This window comes from Hyperolius riggenbachi, chromosome 3 (genome assembly GCF_040937935.1).
Source record: "Hyperolius riggenbachi isolate aHypRig1 chromosome 3, aHypRig1.pri, whole genome shotgun sequence".
In the NCBI taxonomy this organism is placed as follows: domain Eukaryota; kingdom Metazoa; phylum Chordata; class Amphibia; order Anura; family Hyperoliidae; genus Hyperolius; species Hyperolius riggenbachi.
This window is the reverse complement of record NC_090648.1, coordinates 344,833,118-344,850,599: the sequence shown is the minus strand read 5'-3', so window position 1 is coordinate 344,850,599 and position 17,482 is coordinate 344,833,118. Positions and strand designations below refer to the sequence as shown.

Below are 17,482 nucleotides of genomic sequence, written 5' to 3'. Positions count from 1 at the left end.
GTGTTATACATACCTGGGGCTTCTTCCAACCCCCTTCAGGCTAATCAGTCCCTCGCTGTCCTCCTTCACCACCTGGAACTTCTGCTATGAGTCCCGGTAATTCAGGCAGTCAGAGCAGTCTGGCTACGTGCCGCTTCCACAGCCAGGAGCATTCTGCACCTGCGCAAAAGTGCTCCGGCGGCGGAGTGTGTGCATGCGCACTACACCAGACTGGCTCAAGTACCTGGACTCATAGCAGAAGATCCAGGTGGCGAAGGAGGACAGCGAGGAACTGATTAGCCTGAAGGGGGCAGGAGGAAGCCTCAGGTATGTATAAAACTTTAATTTCATCTGTCTCAGGTTTACTTTGGTACACAGTAGTACTATACTCTACATATGCACTCCCCACAGAGCTGCAGGGAATCCACTGAGAATGTTGTGCACATTGAACAGAGAGGTGTTGTCTGTCACCCATAAACCTGGTTCAGATTGTACATGAAGAATGTGTAATAGAGGAAGAATCTCCTTATTCTCCTGCAGAGTACCTGCACATCACTCTTACATGTACCCACAGTTACATTGCCTAGGGCCTGATAGATGTTCTTTGTTCCGGTCTGTACCTTTTACAAGTACTCTTACCAAGGACTAGTTTTAGTCTAAAGGGAATAAATATAGTAGTCTACATATCCTTCTCACTTCAGTTGTCTTGTAAAATTCCTAAGCGTTGGCAGTTAAGAGACGAATTTCACGTTGCATACTGTTAATCAACAAAATTGTAATATGCAAATTAGAAGAGTCAGAGTCGAGGAGTCGGAGTCGGTGGATTTTTGGACAGACTCCACAGCCCTGGTTATTTTGATGGGACTGCAAATTTACATTTTTGTACAAGCTGTACACTGACTACTTTGTAGTTGTACTTTGTTACATTGTATCAAAGTGCCACATCTTCAGTGTTGTCCCATTACCTGCGCGCTACAATTTTTTGTAAATCGCTTTTGGAGAGCGATTTTCTTTTTTCACTTCCTGACGCTAGTCAGGAAGTGAACTTTGACCTGCAAAAGAATAAGTGCAATGTATTTCTTCCTAAAAGCGCAAATGCAATCGCTGCAAAAGCAATATTGTGAGCATTTTGCATTTTTCCTATGCCTTCCATAGTAGCAAAATCTCGCAAAAAATGGTGCAGGCAGCGCTTTGGTCAGCGGAAAGCTGATGAAACGCGCAGATATGAACAGTCCTATAAGGATTCATTGCACAAGCGCTTTTAAAATGATTTTCAAAATCGCCGGTGCTTAACCACTTAAGCTCTTAGTCGTTTTCACTTTATGCATCCGAGCAATGTTCACCTCCCATTCATTAGCCTATAACTTTATCACTACTTATCACAATGAACTGATCTATATCTTGTTTTTTCCGCCACCAATTAGGCTTTCTTTGGGGGGTACATTTTGCTAAGAGCTACCTTACTGTAAATGCATTTTAACAGTAAGAATAAGAAAAAAAATGAAAAAATTCATTATTTGTCAGTTTTCGACCATTATAGTTTTAAAATAATACATGCCTCCATAATTAAAACCCACGTATTGTAATTGCCCATTTGTCACGGTTATTTCACCGTTTAAATTATGTCCCTATCACAATGTATCCCAACAATATTTTATTTGGAAATAAAAGAGCATTTTTTCCGTTTTGCATTCATCACTATTTACAAGCTTATTAAAAAAAAGAGAGAAATATTTCATCTTTACATAGATATTTAAAAAGTTTAGACCCTTAGGTAAATATTTGTGTGGTTTTTTTTTTTTTGTTATTTTTTTATTATTATTATTAAACATTTTATGTGGGCATTTTTGGGAGGGTGGGATATAAAAGTGTTTTATTTGGGGAAATATTTGTGTATTGTAATGTTTTTTAACTTTTACTTGTAGTTTTACTTTTTGGCCACAAGATGGCAATCTTGAGTTTGTTTACATGACGTCACTCTAAGTGTCCAATGTACGCTTAGAGGGACATAGCTTCAGAAAAAGCGAAGCTTCCGAGAGAAGCTGTCGCTTTTTCAGCGGGGGAGAGGAATCAGTGATCGGGCTCCATAGCCCGATACATTGATTCCGTGGCTACCGAATCCGCGGCCGGGAGTGCACGCGCGCGATCGGCCGCGGGAGCGCGTTTGTCCTCGACGTTTTTATACGTCAAGGAGGACAAAGTGGTTAAATAGCGAAAACGCCGTTGATGTGAACAAGCCCTAAGCCCATATTTGCCATATCAAGCATTATACAGATTCGTTTTTGGGCACAGTATTGTCTAGATTGATTCAGGCCTCTTGCACACTGCAACTTGCAAATCCAATTTGCAATTCCAAATTTCCCTGGATATCAACACAAGAAGAGAAATCCGCATGCAGGGCCGATTCAAAATGAAGCATCTCATACAATTTCCCTTGCAGAAAGTGTTCACATATTTAATAGTGAATGCTCTTTGCTGTTGTCAAATAATAATGTAAAAAAATGTATTCTTTCTAGGAGGATGCTCAGGATCTGGATGCCTATACATTGGCTAAGTCTTATTTTGACTTAAAAGAGTATGACAGAGCTGCTTACTTCCTCCGGGGCTGCAAGAGCCAGAAAGCCTACTTCCTGTACATGTATTCAAGGTACTTGGTAAGAGCATGCTGCACTCTTCTTATAAAGCCAGTCTTAAAAGATCCCAGCTATCTGGATTATATGTATAGCCAGCCTTGTTTCTTAGACGTCAGTTGAAAAGTATGAGAGAAACTTATGCCTGGGACACGCCATGCAATTTCCTGTCAGATGTGTGAAATAGATAATTTCTGACACATCCAATCTGATTTTTATAATCGATTTTCCAATCCCTTCCATTTGAAAATGATCAGAAATCGGATCAGACCCTTCGGAATCTATTTGACCCATTTATCTGACAGGAACGACCTATCTGAGAAGAAACTGCATGTTGTGTACCAGGCATTAGGGGTTCTTAACTATGTTTTTATATGGCTGAGTTTCCACTACATGCTTGCACTTTGTGTGAGAATTCTTATACTAATTTTTACATTGAAAGAAAAATGTGTGAACTTGTTGCAAATCTTCCTTCTGCTTTGCTTTCTTTGTAAAATGTCACATTTCACATGTAGAGCCCGTAAGAATCATAATGTGTGAACCAACGCAGAATGCAGAAAAGTGTAGCAGGCTTTCAGTGTCTGTCCGTCTGGTTCCCCCCCCGTTCCCCCCCTTGAGATGAACATGTCACAAGTAACTAAGATTTTTTTTTTTTTTTTTTTTTTTTTCCCTGAAAGCGTCAAATGGGCATGCAAGCCCATTTGACGCTTTCAGGCAAAAAAAAAAAAAAAAAAACATCTTAGTTACTTGTGACATGTTTCTGTCTTGTTTGGACCTTTGTCGGATTATAGTGTAACATTAGCCATAAAACTTTTTCCTGCAGAGAAGAGCTTCTGAGTGCCATTAAGCAGAGACAATAAAATATTAAATCTTCGGTAATTGTCATTACTACTTTTTTTTTTTTTTCAGTCTGGAGAGAAGAGGAAAGATGATGAAACTGTAGATAGTTTGGGTAAGCATTTTATTTTTGTTATTCATAACTAGAGAGTTTGTATAAGTTGCATAAGTTTCTTTCTAAAATAAAATTAACATAGAACCTGAAGTGAAAAAAGAGATGAAAATTGAGCATTCACACTCATCTATGCCGGCGTCATGTTCCATCTTCAGCCTCTTTCAGCATCTCTGATTCTGCATTGAATTTTTGGAGGTTTCGTGTGTTAATGTTTTTTTCCCCCCATGTTTTTTGTGGATTTTCATTTTTTTTTCCGTGCATACCTATGATGGTCATTTACACAAGAATGTATCTAATTACCTTGAAAATTGGTAAAAAAATCAAATATGTTTGACTACAGATCTTTTATATCCTCTCATAGACCAATTATTGCAGTTTAGGATATAAAATCCCGGGTCAAAGGGAACTTCTCTATTACTTATGGCTTTTAGGAGTCTCAATTATTTTCCAGAAGTCAGTGAGTATAGGGCAGGACCATATAATATGTAGTAATGTCCCCCTGTATATTTTGCATCTCCAACATGTGTCCTCTCTATCTGGAAAGATGGTCTTCAGTCTCACCGGTGTAAAATACCATCAGAAGAATATTACTGTAATTATATTTAATGTCTGTAAAATTTTTTGTCAGGTCCTCTAGAGAAAGGGCAAGTAAAGAATGAGGCTCTGCGTGAGCTGCGTGTGGAGCTCAGTAAAAAGCACAAGCTGCGGGAGCTGGATGGATTTGGACTTTATCTGTAAGTTATAAATTGACTGTTTGTTTTTATTTTTTGTTGTTTTTTTAGACAGGTTTCTTTCACCAGGCATCATTTTTTTTTATCCTTTTATATAGATATGGGGTCGTCTTGCGGAAGTTGGATCTCGTTAAAGAAGCACTGGAAGTATTTGTGGAAGCGACACACGTCCTGCCCTTGCACTGGGGAACCTGGCTGGAACTTTGCAATCTAATTACAGATAAAGAAATGGTGAAATGTAGTTGCCTGATAGCATTAATAGAAATTTGTCTTGGCACTCTTCGTTGGCATGATTGTTTTATTGAGAGATTTAAAGCAGTAAGATTAGCCATACTGTGCCAGGGGAAAAAAGCACATATATAAGTAGATCAATACTTGATCTAGTTACATAACACATGTATTGTACTGTCCACGTTTCGATTTCAGTGAATGTTATACAGTAAATGAAGAGAATTCTGTTCCTGGTGGGGGCCATGTATTTAGCCCACAGCTGAGGCTAAATACTGATGTCATTTCTGCCCCTTTACTTTTTTCTTTTGTCCTCCAATCGCTGAGTCACCTCAGCCTTGCTTGTAAACACAAGTGAGCAGAGGATCGTGTTTCAGATAAGAAGCTGGTGGGGAAATAAAGGGAAGAGGAGGAATATATTATAGATAAAAAGAACCTCCAGCATGCAACTGTTTGGCACTGACTACTAAAAGGGCCAGTGCTCCTTAAGTATGTGATAACTACAAACCATAACAGTGAAAAAGTTTTGCAAGTTTTGAATGCAGGATTAGCATCTTTATCACTTAATACACTCAGACCAGTTGCTGTTGAAAGTTGATTTTTATGGTGACACTCCCACTTTAAAAGCAACCTCTAGTGAGAGGGAAATAAAATCCAACCCTTGCATGCATACTGCAGGTGTTTGACTAGCTTTACTGAATACCAAGCCGATAGGCAAAATGCATATATTGTAAAGTTGGCATCCTTGGATGTCTGTCTCTACTAGCTTTCAGTTTAGATGTGATCACTGCACACACCTATAAGGCAAATTCCTTATAAAGTCTTGTACACATGCTCAGCCAATGTCACCCGCCCGTGGGGATCGGTACCTGAAACTGGCAGTGCTGGCACCCCAAACACCCTCGCTTCTCAGTCAGGAGGGTGGGGGGGGGGCAGAGTAATAGCAGGAAAGCCAGGCAATGTGCATTGTTTACAAGGAAATAAATATGGCAGCCTCCATATCCCTTACATGTCAGTTGTCCTTTAAGACCAGGATTAATTAGATCATAATTCAAGTATTTGATTCCCAAACCTCATTTAGTGTAATTCAGCCAAATAAGAGACATGGTTTTGCACCTCCACATTGGCTAACACTACTGTACTTAGCAGGCTTTCCTGTTACAAGGTGGCATCTAGCTTAGGCCATGCACCCGCTAAATAACCTAATTACGTACTGCCTGTACATATACTGTATACTTCCCCACCTCTTGTTTCCACCCCATTCCTTTAGATTGTAAGCTCGCAAGGGCAGGGCTCTCACCCTTTTGTGTCATTCAATGTTATTAATTTAATTGCTTGCACTCTGTTAGACATTAATACATTTTATCATGGTAAATCAAATTGTAATCAGCGTTCATATTTGATGTATATCATTGTCTGTATCATTATGTATCCCTTGTTTGTTTTCTTACATTGTACAGCGCCACGGAATATGTTGGCGCTTTATAAAATAATAATAATAATCTGTACATGATTGTAATTCATGATCACAGCAGCTGTTATCACCACACTGATTATTCTCCTTCACTTGCACAGCTGAAAGACCTGTCCCTGCCTGACTGCTGGATTAAGGAGTTTTTCCTGGCACATATATACACCGAGCAGCAGCTGATTGAGGAGGCCTTACAGAAATACCAGAGCCTTATTGATGCTGGGTTCTCCAAGAGCACTTACATCATTTCCCAGATAGCTGTCGCTTACCACAATATTAGAGGTAAGGCCATGTGATGCTACAGGGCACAAAATGGGGAAATCTGAATTCATTTATAGAATTTTTTTTTTTCTGACAGATATTGATAAAGCCCTGTCTATTTTCAATGAGTTACGGAAACAGGATCCTTACAGGATAGAAAACATGGACACGTTTTCCAACCTGCTCTATGTCAGAGTAAGGCACGCTGCTTTGGGTTTCTGTGTGTTTTGTGATGCAGTTATGAGTGTGCTCCAGTAACATTCTGCCATTTCACCAGGGTCTGAAGCCAGAGCTGAGCTATTTAGCACATAACCTGTGTGACATTGACAAGTACAGAGTGGAGACGTGCTGTGTCATAGGTAAGCAGATGCACAGCGGGCGGGCAGTCAGCATGCTTAGAACACTGGCACTTGGCTCGTGTGATACATCTCAGGGATGTTTTTATTTATTGTAGGCAATTACTATAGCTTGCGCTCCCAGCATGAGAAAGCAGCTTTGTACTTCCAGAGGGCATTAAAGCTCAACCCGCGATATCTAGGAGCATGGACACTAATGGGCCATGAATATATGGAAATGAAGAACACTTCAGCAGCAATACAAGCCTACAGGTATGCAGCAGATGATGAGTATGCATTGTGCACTCAATGGTCAGAAAACAGAATCTTATTCTTCATGTCACAGTGGAGAATCTTTAGGCATGATTATGCCTAGTATCAAACATAAGACAAGAAAAATCGCAACGTGATTCTTGCTTAAGACCAACTCCATGTCCAGGTTTAAGTACGCTATCTAATGGTTTTGTAGGCAGAGTGCCCAGATGTTACCTTTTTTAGTGCAGAGTGGCATGTAGCCCTAAACATTCCGCCTGAAAAGAAAGTTCCACTTTTGTTGAGAAAATCTCAGCGCTTTCAGGCCAAGAAATACTGGCAAACCTTTCAGCCTTCTTTGATTTGATTGGCATATGAAATGCTGCATTTCCACAGTGTTTCTAACAAAGTGGGAGGTAGACCTAGATGGAGAAGACCTACGACGTATGGACTCCTCCTTATAGCAAACACAGATTACAGGTCAAGGACCAGAAGTGGGGTTTAAAGGAGTTTCATATAAACCTTTACTTTTAATAATATCAATAAAATGTTCCAATGCTTACCAACTGTACTCCAAACAGAGCATGCAAAATACTGTTGCCAAGACTTCAAAGACATACTATTTGAACTTTTCTGTCAGTTGTTTGAAAATCCCCTAGCTGGCTGTTAAATAACCATATTTTTTTGGGACTAAGATGCTCCTGACCATAAGATGTACCTAGGTTTAGAGCACAAAAACCAGGGCTAAAAAATATACTAAACCTGGTCCTCTGTGCCCCTTTGTCCCCCTAGTGTCCTCTATTCTCTCCCTAGTGTCCTCCTGTGTCCTCTATTGCACCTTTTGTGTCCTTCTTTGTTCCCAATTATGCCCTCTGTTGTCTCCCTCATGCCTTGTGTCTTTTTCTCTGTCCTCCATTGTGCCACTTTGGCCCATTTGTGCCCTTCTCTGTGCCCCTTTGTTATGCTTGTGTCCTCTATTTTCCCCCTTGTGTCCTCTGTTCCCCTTTGTGTGCTTCTGTGCCCTGTATTGTCCTCCTTATGTTCTCCTTTGTGTCCTCTATTGTTCCCTTTGTGTCCCCTATTGTCCCTATTGTGTCCTCATCTGTGCCGCTTTGTGTACTTCTGTGTCCTCTATTGTCCCCTTGTTGTCCTCTCTGTACTAATTTGTCCCCTTGTCATCCTTTGTGACCCCGTGTCCTTTGTCTTCCCCTAGTGATTTTTTTTTTCTGATTGCGTCGTTACACGCGGCTGGCACTAGGGGAAGAGTGAGGGAGAGAAGGTGGCGGGAGCGGAGGATGACACGGAACACGAAGAATGACTCAGTCAGTTATAGTACAAAAAATACAGTAAACCTTTTGCAAAAAGTCTTGTGCAGTACATATCTATAGTTAAAACAGGTCATCAATCAAAATGGGCTGCTTCATGATATACTTACCCGGGGTCCCCACTGGTGCAGAGGTCAACTTCGAGGTTGTCCTCTACTGCGCCTGCACGAGCACCGCTCTCAATCAAGTCCACGTTGTCCGCAGTGTACTGTGCAGGACTACTGTGCCTGTGCACTAGACTGCAGACAACGTGGACTTGATTGACAGCGGCGCTCGTGCAGGCGCAGTAGAGGTAGTCTGCCTCTGCATGTCCGGGACCATGGGCCGGTGGCGGCTGCGTGGGACATGTCAGCTGCAGGGAGCTGGAGGAAGCCCTGGTAAGTATATCATGGGGCAGCCCATTTTGATGACTCCTTTAAAGAGACACTTAAAGTGAACCTCCGGACTAAAAAATCGACTCTGCAGCACTGAAAATGCTTGGTGTTTCTTTAACAGTTTCACAGCATCAGAACTTTGTTTCTTTTAAACAAGCCTCATTTTTAGCTGCACAGAAGAAAACTGCCCGGGCTTTTTTCCCCTGATGCTGTGCAAAGCATGATGGGATTTCTGATGTTGTTGTTCTCGTTCTGCTGCTTTGGTGCAATTTTTTTGTTTGTTACATTTTGAATTTGACATTTGAAGCCTAGCGTGTGCAGCTGGGAGGGGTAATCAGGACACAGGACAGTTGGAACTGTGTCTCCTGCTCCATGTCACCTCCTTTCAACCAAAAAGATGGCTGCCCCCATGAATCACATACATTTGCCTGTTCTTTTAAAACAGTGTGGGTAAGAGATTATATTACCTATCCTAATTAACATAACTAATGTAACTTGAGGACAGTATGTTTGTTTAGGCTGAAGTTCCCCTTTAACCTCCTGAGCGGTATGGACGAGCTCAGCTCGTCCATCACCGCCGGAGGCTGCCGCTCAGGCCCTGCTGGGCCGATTTTTATCAAATAAAGTGCAGCACACGCAGCCGGCACTTTGCCAGCCGCGTGTGCTGCCTGATCGCCGCCGCTCTGCGGCGATTCGCCGCGAGCAGCGGCGAAAGAGGGCCCCCCTAGCCGCCTGAGCCCTGCGCAGCCGGAACAAAAAGTTCCGGCCAGCGCTAAGGGCTGGATCGGAGGCGGCTGACGTCAGGACGTCGGCTGACGTCCATGACGTCACTCCGCTCGTCGCCATGGCGACGATCTAAGCAAAACAAGGAAGGCCGCTCATTGCGGCCTTCCTTGTTTATTATGGGCGCCGGAGGCGATCGGAAGAACGCCTCCGGAGCGCCCTCTAGTGGGCTTTCATGCAGCCAACTTTCAGTTGGCTGCATGAAATAGTTTTTTTTTAATTAAAAAAAAACCCTCCCGCAGCCTCCCTGGCGATCTCAATAGAACGCCGAGGAGGTTAAGCCAGAAAAAAAGAATGAGTTTTACTCACCTGGGGCTTCTACCAGCCCCCTGCAGCAGTCCTGTTCCCTCGCAGCCACTCACTAATCCTCTGGTCCCCCGCTGCCAGCTAGTTTCGTTTTTGACGACAGGCCCGTCAGGACTGGCCACGCGTAGCTTTTTCCGCACTCCCAACTAATTAGCGCTATTGCGGGCCGCAACGCGTCCAAGAATGCATGTTGCCGCATTACGAACACATAGATATGCGGCAACGCGTATTTTTGTACTCGTTGCGGCCCGCAATAGCAATAATTACAGTCGGGAATGGGGAAAAAGCTACACGTGGCCAGTCCTGATGGGCCTGTCGGCAAAAACGAAACTAGCTGGCAGCGGGGGACCAGAGGATTAGTGAGTGGCTGCGAGGGCACAGGACTGCTGCAGGGGGCTGGTAGAAGCCCCAGGTGAGTAAAACTTTTTTTTTTTTTTTTTTTTTTTTTTCCTGGCTTAAGGTTCACTTTAAGGCAAATGTATAAGGAAAATAGAATTTCCCAGTTATCTGTGGTGATTTTGCTTAAAGAGAACCTGAGGTGGGTTTGAAGAATATTATCTGCATACAGAGGCTGGATCTGCCTATACAGCCCAGCATCTGTTGCTATCCCAAACCCCCCTAAGGTCCCCCTGCACTCTGCAATCCCTCATAAATCACAGCCACGCTGCTGACAAACAGCTTGTCAGAGCTGGCTGTGCTTATCTCTATAGTGTCAGTCTGCTGCTCTCCCCGCCTCCTGCAGAACTCCAGTCCCCGCCTGCATCCCTTTCCTCCCTGCTGATTGGAGGGAAGGGACGGGGGCAGGGACCGGAGCTATGCAGGAGGCGGGGGAGCAGCTGAGACTGACACTACAGATGTAAACACAGCCTCACAGCACGGCTGTGATTTATGAGGGATTGCAGAGTGCAGGGGGACCTTAGTGGGGTTTGGGATAGCAACAGAGGCTGGGCTGTATAGGCAGATCCAGCCTCTGTATGCAGATAACATTCTTTAAACACACCTCTGGTTCTCTTTAAAGCAGCTCAGTATTAACCACGCACTCCTGGTACAGGTCTTCTACTGCTGCTTTGCTGGCATAAAGTTGCTATTTAGGGCTCGTTTCAACTATTGCGGTGCGGAATCGCCTGGATTCCACCGCTGAAAAAATTAGCATGCGGATGCGATTCCCCATGAGGTTTTCGCCGCGAATTCGCATAGGTGAGGGTATATGCGATTTTAACCATGTCACTGTGTGAATTTACATCGGTACCTATGCGAATTCGCGGCAAACGCATGGGGAAAACGCATGCGATTTCCCTATTAAATACATTGCATGCGATTTGCATGCATTCCACTCTCAGGTGAATTCATTGGCTCTTTTGTGCGTTTTTTTCACCGCTCAAAAAAACGCACATCACCAACGCAACAGTGGAAACAGGCCCATTCACTTGCATACCATGTGCGAATCTGCATGCGTTGGACGCATGCGGATTCGCGATAGTGGAAACGAGCCCTTAGACGGCAGGGGGGTTGGAGACTGACCAGGCTCTCCGTGATGACTGTAGTCTGAAACTCTGACTGGGAAAAAGGAAGTGGCTTCAGACTGTGATTTAACATCAGCTAATCAATGAGCACTCAGATGAAAATTGAATCTGCCACTGGTTGATGGCACATTGCTGAAAACACAGACATTGGCTTCAATTCATCAAGCATTACCGCATTCGGTAATGCTGAAAACAGCTGAGTTAACTGAGCACTTAAGAAAATGTTAATTCATCAAAGCTGTTACCGAATGAGAAGCTGAAATGACAGAGCAATGAGATAAATTACCGAATTGTGCTCAACACATGTCAGCAAATGTCAGTAAATGTTAATTCATCAAGGTTACCACATTCGCTAGCACATTCGGTGTTTATCTCCAGCTCTCCCCTGTCGTTACAGGCTTCGAAAGCCTTCTGTGTGAATGTTTTCATGATTAACAGGAGCAGGCAGCCAATAGAAACAGCCCCTGTTCTCCTGCAAGTGCCGCTGATAGGTCACACAGGCTTCTCCACACAAGCTTCCAGACCCCCCAGGCAGTGAGCAGAGAGAACGGTGGTGTAACCCTTTGAGTCCCTGTTTGAATATGCAAAGATGCAAGTGGTGAAATCACCAAGCATGGCATTTGTAATGTCTCCAGGAAGTTTATCTACGTTGTGGCAAAGAAGTAAAATGTTAAGAAACACTGATGGACAGATTCAGAGCAGCAGAGGCAGTATAAGTAACAGTAAATATAACACACGTTTACATGTAAAGGGATGTCTGGATGCCTTCTATTGTTATCAGCTTGTAACAACACAGAGACATTCCAAGCTGCTTCACCACTCTGCTGTTATCTAACAGCCTTTGATGAACTGAAGCCGTAGTACTTCGGTAACTTAACGAACCTCTACCACACATGGGAAAATATTGATGAATTAGCACAGTGAAGTGTAAAATACCGAATGCGGTATTTTAAGGACTGGGATTTTGTTATCGAACACCCTTTGATGAATTGAAGCCATTACCCAATTCTGTGGACTGATCGACCTTTTTTCAGTCTGATTATTTTATTGGATCGGAGGAGAATTGATACCACAACATGGCCATCCCAGTGAAATGATTGGGCATACTGGAAAATCTGAGTCACAAGGTCTTGAGCGGGGGCATTCCAGTCCCAGCGGCGGTAATTACTATTCCACATCCAGGCCGCCATGGCTAGTGGGGGAAAGATGTAATTTGGCTTCCAGGTATTTCTGGCGGCTGAACTACAGATTGCAATTTATGCTCCATCTTTTGACAGCGCCCAAATTATTTAGTGAGCGCCGCTATAGCCTTAATTCTTATTACGACCTATAGTGGCACCGGCTGCGCCCAAATCTCCTAATCTGTTTTTCGGCGCATGCAGTCACGTCACTGTGTGCTGTAGTCATGTGGTACAGGTGATTGCTGTGAGGCTGGAGGAGGCCAGGATTTGTGATGGGTGAGCCTTGAACATTTACACATGGAGGGGTGGCAACCGTGGTGCTAGGATGATTTCCAATAGATTTAATTCTGAAATCTGTTGGAAATTGGTGTGCAGTGTGTGGACAGGCAATTCAATCAGATCAATCAAGGGATCGATGTGGTGGCAGATTCAGTAGGTTGTACCTTGGCGTGCTAAAAACCACTTGGATTTCTCTCCAATAATGTTTTTTTATGCTCAAATGTTTTTTTCACTTTTTGCAGACATGCTATAGAAGTGAATAAGAGAGATTACCGAGCCTGGTATGGATTAGGACAAACCTATGAAATTCTAAAGATGCCATTTTACTGCCTTTATTACTACAGACGAGCACACCAGCTCAGGTAAGTGCAGCTCTTTCCTCTATGAACCTTTGTATCGCCAGTGTAAAGACTCAACACGTGAATGCTTTCTCCCCAGGCCTAACGACTCCCGGATGCTTGTTGCCCTGGGAGAATGCTATGAGAAGCTCAACCAACTGGTAGAAGCTAAAAAGGTGTGTGTTCAAATGAGCTTCATTAATGCAGAAATGTATTGTAGTTCTGAATAAAGATGAATGTTGTCATTATTTCCTCCAGATTAGTACTGACAACTCCTAGATGTAATCTTTATCACATTGTATACCTCTTAAAGGTATTATTGGTACAGGGTGCATAACTAAATCCATACCCTAAGTGAGAGGACTATTGAGGCTGACATATTTATTTCCTTTTTACACAATACAAATTGCATGGTTGTCCTGCTGCTCCCCTGCCTCTCACGCATTTAGCCATAGACCCTGAACAAGCATGCAGCAGATCAGGTTTTTCTGACATTGTCAGATCTGACCAGATTAGCTGCATGGTTGTTTCTGGTGGGATTCAGACAATACTGGCTATTTGTTTCTGGCGGGATTCAGACATTACTTCAGACTGCTATGACAGCCACCATGTGCCTTTAACTTCAGGTTCCCTTTAAAAGGCAACTGAAGTGAGAAGAATATGAAGGCTGACTTTATTTCCTTTTAAACAATGCCCGTTTCTTGCCAGCCCTGCAGATGTATTTCTTTGCAGTGGTGACTGAATAACACAAGAAACAAGCATGCAGCTAATCTTGTCAGATTTGATAATGTCAGAAAAGGCTGATCTGCATATTCTTGTTCAAGGTCTATGGCTAAAATGATTAGAGGCAGAGGCTCAGCAGCCAGGCAACTGGTTAAATAGGAAAGGAAATAGATATGACAGGCTCCCTAGCCCTTTCACTTCAGTTATGCTATAAATTATGGAGACACAGGCTCACTGGGATTTCATGTAGTGGAAAAAAAAGAGCACAAATATTAGGGCTATGGCTGTATAAACTACAGAACTAATTTCAGTGTGTGTTTTGGGCTGTAGGAAGCTTGAAGGGTCTGTTGCTGCTGTACTGATACAGTGCTTCCATTGTCTGTCAAGTCACTAACCCAAAATAATCCAGAGCAGACACCCGCGCTCTTGGCATAGGTACATTTATGTAGGTGCCCTCCTGACACTACAGGGAGGATAACCAGAATAGCCACCAAAATGTATAGAGCAGTGTTCCATCTGTGAGCGCTCATGTTGTACTACAGTGCTGGAAAAGAGCTACCGTATTTTCCGCCTTAGAAGATGCACTTTTTCTCCCCCCAAAATGAGAAAAAGTCCCCGCGTCTTATACGGCAAATGCAGGGAATCCCCGACTTAGGAACACCCGCCGATACGAACCGCTGCCATGTCAGGGATTCCCTGCATTAGCTAGCTGTGGGGTCGGCACCCGTGTAATTCCTGTAGGCGCATAGGTGTATGTATCCCTGGCTCCCCCGTGTGGCCTGCTTCCCCTCGCTGACTCTCTTCCCTCCCTGCTTTTGTCCGTGTCTGCTCCCCTCCCGGCATATGTGCGCTACTTTCCTAGCATTTGTGGGCTCCCCTCCCTGCCCCGGTTGCGTGTGCGCTCGCCCCCGTGTTTCAGCATACCAACAGCTCCGGGGATCGCATACCTGGTCACCTGTCCCGTCGCTCCTCTAGTGATCGCTTCTGCTGATGACGTGTATTGCAGAAGCCATCACTAGAGGAGTGATGAGACAGGCAACCAGGTCTGAAATCCCGGGAGCCACTGGTATATTAAGACTGCCGCTGCTCAGTGTTCTCCCCAGAATTTTTTTCCAGCCGGGTGGCATAAAAAAGTAGCCGTGTGGGGCGAGATGTGAGAATGCAGGGTCGGTGCTTCTGTGAACAAATCTGCTTACAGCATAGGAGGAGGTTAGCCAATGACAGCCGGGTGCTCACCAAAACTAGCCGGGTGGAGCATCTGGCTAAAAGGGCCTAGGGAGAACACTGCTGCTATGCTGAAATACGGGGGGAGCGCACACTTGGGCAGGGAGGGGAGCCCACACATGCTGGGAAAATAGCGCACATATGCCGGGAGGGGGGCAAGTCAGTAAAGGGAAAGGGCCCCACGGGGGGAGCCAGGGATACATGCATACACCTATGCACCTACAGAAATTACATGGGGAGAAGACCACACAGCTAGCGGGGACACCTATAGACACATGGGGGACACCAGAGGGCACATGAGGACCACACGGGGGACATTAATTGAAGGAGAACATCTACAAGACACTCCTGACTATAGGCGCACCAGGTTTAGTATACTAAACCTAGGTACGTCTTTCATATTCCTGGAGCGTCTTATACGGCGAAAAATACGGTATATACGCGTATACTTGTAATTAAGGTGCAGGGTAAAGCTGGAAAACTGCTCACCCTGCTCCTGCAAAAGTCTCGGCAGCATTAATTACTATTCCCCCTCCAGGCCGCAATTGAGTAAGATGCAATTCGGCTCCCAGCTATTGCTGGCAGCAGAATTACATTGTTTTTATCTTAAAGCGGTCTAACACCCAGCATTACAACTTTGCTTTAAAAGATTGCTTACAGCTTAGAAACTATTATGCCAGATTTTTTTAAAGCAGAAATTCACTGAATGGGTTAAACATGACATTTTAGTTTTGCATTTAGCTAGAAATCAGCATCAGTGCTGAGGTTTATGCTGCATACACACTTGAGATAAAAGTCTTTGGAAAAGGCAAGATCACAGACCAATTTTACCCCCTTCCATGTAGTATGAGAGCCATACGCTACACAGTCTATTCTATGGAGCTGAACTCCCCATCAGATAGAAATCTTTGCAAGATGCTGCACACACAGATGCCCGTACACATTCAAAAGATCATTATCTGCAAAAGATCTCTTCCTGCAAAAGATCCATTCCTCCAAAATACATTCATAGTCTGTGATCTGCAGATCCTCATACACACCTTGTTTAACAGACTTCATCTGCATATCTCCGCAAAAGGTGGATCAGCGCAACACCAGGCCGCCTCCAAATGGCCTCCAATCAGAGGTGCGCTGAGCCCCCCCAGAAACTACAAACGCACCTTGAACCCAAACAGAAGCTCTGCATATACACCAAAAGCATGGCTGTTAAGTGGGAGCAGCTGACCAAAAATGAAATAAATTAGTACATAGCAAGGAAATGAGCAGCGCTACTTAAAAACAGGCAAGTGCCTACCTGCAAAAGAGTGCAAGCCCCACTTGTGGGATATAATACACACCGAGCATACACATGACCTGTCTACCACTGGAGGAGGATGTTAGTTTCCTGTAACAGCTTGCATGCAACCTATTAAGTACTCGTCCCTCCCACTGCAAAGAAGTCGATCCTCCATGGGAGGGGCACATGTGCAGGCCCGTCTGAAGTTTGCCAATGAACACCTGAATGATTCTGTGAATGACTGGGAGAAGGTGGGGTGGTCTGATGAGACCAAAATAGAGCTCTTTGGCATTAACTCAACTCGCTGTGTTTGGAGGAAGAAAAATGCTGCCTATGACCCCCAAAACACCGTCCCCACCGTCAAGCATGGGGGTGGAAACATTTTGCTTTGGGGGTGTTTTTCTGCTAAGGGCACAGGACAACTTAATCGCATTAACGGGAAAATGGACGGAGCCATGTATCGTGAAATCCTGAACGACAACCTCCTTCCCTCTGCCAGGAAACTGAAAATGGGTCGTGGATGGGTGTTCCAGCACGACAATGACCCAAAACATACAGCAAAGGCAACAAAGGAGTGGCTCAAGAAGAAGCACATTAAGGTCATGGAGTGGCCTAGTCAGTCTCCGGACCTTAATCCAATAGAAAACCTATGGAGGGAGCTCAAGCTCAGAGTTGCACAGAGACAGCCTCAAAACCTTAGGGATTTAGAGATGATCTGCAAAAAGGGAGTGGACCAACATTCCTCCTAAAATGTGTGCAAACTTGGTCATCAATTACAAGAAAAGTTTGACCTCAGTGCTTGCAAACAAGGGTTTTTCCACTAAGTATTAAGTCTTTTATTGTTAGAGGGTTCAAAAACTTATTTCACTCAATGAAATGCAAATCAGTTGCTATCTTTTATTTAAGGTTATTTTTTCGATTTTCCTTTTGATGTGCTATCTGCCACTGTTAAAATAAACCTACCATTGAAATGATACTGTTCTGAGACTTCATTTCTTTGTCATTGGACAAACTTACAAAATCAGTGAGGGGGTCAGATAATTATTTCCTCCACTGTAGATTCTCTTTAACCACTTCGCCACTGAGGGGTTTTCCCCCCTGAGCACCAGAGCAATTTTCACCTTTCAGCGCTCCTTCCAATTATTCGTCTATAACTTTATTATTACTTATCGCAATGAAATGAACTATCTTGTTTTTTCCGCCACCAATTAGGCTTTCTTTAGGTGGGACATTATGCCAAGAATTATTTTATTCTAAATGTGTTTTAATGGGAAAATAGGAAAAATGTGGGAAAAAATTTTTCCAGTTTTC

The 17,482-nt window shown here is 43.8% G+C and overlaps 1 protein-coding gene across 2 annotated transcripts in view; it reads left to right on the top strand.

Annotated features, from left to right (window-relative positions):
* CDC23 (cell division cycle 23) overlaps positions 1 to 17,482 on the top strand; it is a 53,116-nt gene that overhangs the window by 13,932 nt on the left and 21,702 nt on the right. For both annotated transcript variants that reach the window (XM_068272813.1, XM_068272814.1), the window contains 10 exons: positions 2,496 to 2,633; positions 3,519 to 3,561; positions 4,190 to 4,295; positions 4,391 to 4,523; positions 6,096 to 6,273; positions 6,350 to 6,447; positions 6,530 to 6,611; positions 6,707 to 6,860; positions 12,853 to 12,972; positions 13,049 to 13,124. In XM_068272813.1, the coding sequence (XP_068128914.1) occupies positions 2,496 to 2,633; positions 3,519 to 3,561; positions 4,190 to 4,295; positions 4,391 to 4,523; positions 6,096 to 6,273; positions 6,350 to 6,447; positions 6,530 to 6,611; positions 6,707 to 6,860; positions 12,853 to 12,972; positions 13,049 to 13,124 (1,128 nt within the window). The remainder of the gene's footprint in view (positions 1 to 2,495; positions 2,634 to 3,518; positions 3,562 to 4,189; positions 4,296 to 4,390; positions 4,524 to 6,095; positions 6,274 to 6,349; positions 6,448 to 6,529; positions 6,612 to 6,706; positions 6,861 to 12,852; positions 12,973 to 13,048; positions 13,125 to 17,482) is intronic.